The sequence below is a fragment of the Octopus bimaculoides genome, chromosome 26 (genome assembly GCF_001194135.2).
Source record: "Octopus bimaculoides isolate UCB-OBI-ISO-001 chromosome 26, ASM119413v2, whole genome shotgun sequence".
NCBI classification, from domain to species: domain Eukaryota; kingdom Metazoa; phylum Mollusca; class Cephalopoda; order Octopoda; family Octopodidae; genus Octopus; species Octopus bimaculoides.
Window position 1 is genome coordinate 16,632,061 of NC_069006.1, and position 5,610 is coordinate 16,637,670.

Here is a 5,610-nt window from a genome sequence, read left to right on the forward strand (position 1 = left end):
ACTAATAGGTGCAGGCGTAACAATGTAGTTGAGAAGTTTGTTTTTTGGATTCAGTTCCAATGCATAACACCTTAGGCAAGTGTCTTCTCGTGAGTGGTAGATGGAAACTGAAAGAAGCCATTCATACACATGAATGCATGCATGCATGCACGTATACTCTTTACTCTTTTACTTGTTTCAGTCATTTGACTGCGGCCACAGAATAAGTACTAGGCTTACAAAGAATAAGACTGCATGGCTGCAGTCTTACAAAGAATAAGACTGCATGGCTGCAGTCAAATGACTGAAACAAATAAAAGAATCTACTTAAATGATTTTTAAAAAAATATGTTTTAATGCAGAAGGCATCTCCGAGTAATTCCTACATGGAGTAACTTTTGACACAGAAGTCAAAGGTTACTCCATCCACAGTTCAAGTGTGTCTTATAGTGACAGCCAGAAAAGAGCCTGTACGTGGATGATCAAGAAGACAAAGAAGGTCAGGGTTGGTAATATGTTTCATTACAGGTCTGCTCAATCAAGGTTGACCTGGGGTTAAACAACAACAATGACTTTCATCTACTCTATGATATGAAGTGAAGTTACTCTTCCTTCTCTCTCCTCCTTCCTCTCCTCATCACTCCCTCCTCCCTTTGTTCTTCAACTTCATTATTTCCACATGATGCACTACTGGAACCATTCCAAATTGGATAAAAAAAAAAAAATGCAAATAGTTTGTCATCTAACATATGCCTGAGTGGGAGCATAGAAATGTGTTCGGTTGCATACCAAGCAAGTACCATCATGTGTGCAGCACAGCTACCAAGCCAACCACCACCTCTGAAATATCTCAGGCAGATGATGTGTGGTGCCATGGTCATTTGAAACAGCTCAGACACAGTCAAAGACAGTAAGGCAAAATAACAGGTTTGCCGCATGAATTCTTGAAACACCCTGGTCTTGTTCACTGCAGTAAAATATTCCCTTAAAACCAATATGCTGATTTACAAAATTAGTAATATGCTAATTATTATGAATTGCAAAATATTTTATTTTACCTCTATGAAAAAAAAAAAAAAAAAAAAATCAAATATAATTTCTGGCAAGAAATCTATGTAATATAAGAAAGTGTCGAATTTCAAAGTTGTTTTATATAAAATCCTCTTCAGATATAGCTATAAGTTCAAGGCTAGATTGAAAAGCAAAGAACATAAAAATAAAAAAATGAAAATAAAAATAAAACAAATTTCTGTCAAGAAGTAACAGAATTAAATTTGGTTTTCCAGCAGAGTGCTCCGAACTGAACATGTGCTGTGGTACTAAATATAGATCACATCAAATAAACCTGGCAGTCAGCTCTTCTAATATGATTATACACATAGCAAGGGCATGTGTACGTGTGTGTGTGTGTGTGTGTGCTGATAGACAAACATCAACTCAACTAACCAAAAGAGAAATGTTAACAGAAACACTGACAGGCACACAAACAGACAAGACTAAAACTAGGAAGAATAAACAGTGACATTTCATTAGGAACAACACATCACCGTATACCTTCTGACTCACACTCTACATTCTTTTCCAGCACCTGTGTGTGTGTGTGTGTGTGTGTGTGTGTGTGTGTTATGCATGTCCAAGTGCCTATATCAGAAATCATTGCAACAATTATGGTTAAAGCAATGAGCTGGCAAAATTGTTAGCATGCTGGACAAATGCTTAGCGGCATTTTGTCTGTTGCTACATTCTGAGTTCAAATTCTGCCAAGGTAAAACTTTACCTTTCATTCTTTTGGAGTCAATAAAATAACTACCAATCAAGTACCAGGGTCAATATAATCGACTAATACCACCTCATCCAAATTTCTGGACTTTTGCTTATAGTAGAAACATTATTATTAAGGAAGCAAGCTAGTAGAATTGTTAGAGTGTCAGACAAAATGCTTAGGAACATTTTGTCTGGCTTTTTACATCCTGAATTCAAACTCCACTAAAGTTGACTGCCTTTCATTGTTTCGGGATTAATTAAATAAGTACCTATTCTGTCTAAGGGTCAATGTAACTGACTAACCCTTTACCCCTAAAATTACTGACTTAGTGCCAAAAATTTGAAACAATTATTATTATCATTAAGGTAGTGAACTGGTAGAATTGTTAGCTCATCAGACAAAATGCTTAGCAACATTTTTTGCAGCCCTTTATATTTTGAGTTCAAAGGCAGAAGTCTTTCATCCTTTCTATGCTGATAAAATACAATACCAGTAGAGTACTGAGGACAGTGTGATCGACTTATTCCCTCCCCTCAAAACTGCTGACTTTGTGCCAAATTTAGAAGTATTATGTAAGTATTGCATGAGAAAGCAGCACACACCATCAAGTGACACTGGGACAAGCTCACCTACCGCCTTTCTTTCAATTAATTTTTGGAAAAAAATTAGGAATTTAGTAAAATAACTTTGCCATTGTTAAGCTGGTGTTTGGAATAGAACATGAAATTTTGATGGGTTTTAATTTTGGTCACTTGAGAGCAGCAAGTTTGTATCAGAACCAGGATTGGTCTTCATGGGGTAGGTATCGAAAGGATTAAAGAGATAATTGTTAGAAATATTGAATTTAAAAAGGAACGAAGGGTTTTGGTATTCAGTTAAAACCCTCCCTATGTCCTGAGTTCAAAACATATCACGGTTGACTTAGCCTTCAGGTAATAACAAAAGCTACCAGGGAAATACTAGGGTTGATTTAATTAAGAACCCTTCCTTCAAAATTTAAGTCCTCCGGTCTACATTAGAAACAATTATTCAAATTACATGGATCAGCAGACTTGTTCAAGTGTTGGTATTTGTTCTGGCTCTTTAACTTCCAAGTTCATATCCTGCCAAAGCCAACTTTGCCTTTCATCTCTTGGTTGGAGGAGAGGGAGGGGGAGTGGGTCTATAAAATAAATTTCCATTCAGGTACTGAGGTAAATATTATCAACAGCCATTCCCTTCTTCTGCCCTTGCACCTAAACATAACAATTATTTATAACTGCAGATGGCGGAATCAGTAGAGCATGGACCAAAAGGAAAAATAAAAAAAAAGGTGGCATTTATCCCTTCATATTCTGAGTTCAAATCTCAACAAGGTTAAGATTGCTTTTGAAATCAAACATTAGGATGAAGGGGTGGAGAACAACTTCAATTATCTATATCCTTTCCTTCCTTCCTTCCCCAAAGATATGTGGCCATATGCCAAGTCAGAAAGCAACCATTGTTGTTATTATTGTTGTTTTTCTTATTATTGAGAGATTTTTGTTTATAGTTTGGCATTTTTTTTTTAACCAAGCCAACCTTGGCACAGTTCCTAAAATTTCAAAACCAAAAGCAAGAACAATGAAGGAACATTTCCAGACCTGTTATGTCAAAAGCAGAGAGGTTAACAGAATGATGGTAAGTGATTTAGCAGAAAGAGAGAGAGGTTGAGAGAGAAAGAATGAAGGAGATGAAGAGAGGAAAGGAGAGAGAGACAGAGACAGAGAGGTGAAGAATGAGAAGAACGATAGTCATGATGGTGGTGGTGGTGGGTGGCTCAATGTTTCATGTAAACAGATTATTTAGGAAGTAGAAATAGTCGAGAGAACGATAACAGGATGAAGAGAGGCAAGTGGATACATTAGGTAAAATGTTTTGCATGAAACTACTAAACTCATGCTGCATGTGACTGTAACAACAGTGCACTCTGACTGCGATAGCAGCGAATGTGAGTGCATCAGTAGTGTACGGTGACTGTAATAAAAGTGTACGGTGACTGTGACAAAGTGAACAGTGACTGTAGATTTACATGTTTTATATTCATTGAATGTTTTCTTTTTTTTAATAGGTATTGTCTGGAGAAAGGAGACCATGCTCTGTCTCCTAGCTCTCCAGGACTGGTGAGCTGGAAGATACTCTCTCTTTACTTGTTTCAGTCTTTTGACTGTGGCCATGCTGGGACACCACCTTTTAGTCGAGCAAATCGACCCCAGGACTTATTCTTTGGAAGCCTAGTACTTATTCTATCGGTCTCTTTTGCTGAACCGCTAATTTACGGGGACGTAACCACACCAGCATCGGTTGTCAAGCAATGTTGGGGGGACAAACACAGACACACAAACACATACACACATACATTTATATATATATATACATATATACGACAGGCTTCTTTCAGTTTCCGTCTACCAAATCCACTCACAAGGCTTTGGTCGGCCCGAGGCTATAGGAGAAGACACTTGCCCAAGATGCCACACAGTGGGACTGAACCCGGAACCATGTGGTTGGTAAGCAAGCTACTTACCACACAGCCACTCCTACGCCTTAACATTCCTCTTCAATCACTGAACCAGTCAGCATCTACAAGTAAAACATGAGCAGGGTGGGAATTCCAGAGAGCTGATATTCTGGAAGGGAAGGACCGGACAAGGTGGTCAGCAGAAAGCCTTGACATGGTGTAGGCATGACAAGCAGGAAGAGTGGTACAGTAGAGATGGTTGAAAACAAGTCAGCTGAGATGCAGAAGTCACAGCAAGGAGAGGAAAACGAAGCAAAAAGAACAGGTGGCACATGTGTGGGCCAAGCATTTGTAAATGGCTACTCAACGGCGTTTCTTAGTATGCAATCTTGAATGTCGGTCTTTGTAGCAGAAGTACCATTCCTGATGTGAGCAAAGTACTTTATTGGGGGGGGGGGGTCTACGGTGTTGAAGCAGTACTCTAGAATGTTAATATAATTAGCAGTAGCAACAGCATCCCAGATGTGGGAACTTACTCGAGTTTTGTAGGGAGTCTGTAGTTGGGAGGGTAGGAGACAAAGGCCAGTCTTTGTTATACTGAAGATGTGGGATCATCAGGAAAAATCCTCAGGAATACAAGGACTAAGATTTGTTGGAAGTATAAATGTACTTGTGTGCTGTTCACGTTTAGAGGGAAGAGTACTATAAAGTTTCCTTGATATTTGTAGTGATTGTATCTTTGTACTCTGTTGAAGATAATGGTATTACCTCAGTAGAGGATGTTTATCAAGTCTCTGCTCAAAAAATCAGTGCAGGTTTGGCATGAGGTGTCCACATTGCATGTGGGTGGTGAAGAATAGTATATACATAGGTGCGGCTATTGTTGGAAGTGATGGCAAATAAGTCGATAACAAAAATATACAGTAGTTTTAGGGAGGAGACTGTAACAGTAGTGAGGTGACTAAAACAGTAGTAATGCATCCATATCCTACTGTAAATGTGTAAAAAAAATGAAACATGTAATACTACAGAAAGGTGACATAGTAAATAGTGATATAGTACAAGCTACTCTGACATGCTACAGGTAGCATTACAGAAAGGGACATCACAGAAGACAATAGACAGTAACATCACAGTGGATGACAATATAAATAACATAAGGAGCCACAGAGGGTGGCCACACAGAGGGTGTCAAAATAAATAGCATAATCAATGAATATAAAGGTCCTTACCTGACTTAATCCAATGCGATAGTTGAGTTTATCGATATCCATGTGATCCAGATAGTGTTTGATAATCTGTAGAGTAAATAACAACAACAATAAGACACAGAAATACAACTGCAACATTGAACAACGATTAAAGAATACAGACATGTTTTTTTTTT

At 38.2% G+C, this 5,610-nt stretch overlaps 1 protein-coding gene across 4 annotated transcripts in view; it reads right to left on the minus strand.

Annotated features, from left to right (window-relative positions):
- The window catches only part of LOC106883030 (unconventional myosin-XVIIIa), a 237,634-nt gene that overhangs the window by 64,268 nt on the left and 167,756 nt on the right, over positions 1-5,610 (minus strand). For all 4 annotated transcript variants that reach the window (XM_052976955.1, XM_014933888.2, XM_052976956.1 and 1 more), the window contains one exon: positions 5,456-5,521. In XM_052976955.1, coding sequence (XP_052832915.1) covers positions 5,456-5,521 — 66 coding nt within the window. The remainder of the gene's footprint in view (positions 1-5,455; positions 5,522-5,610) is intronic.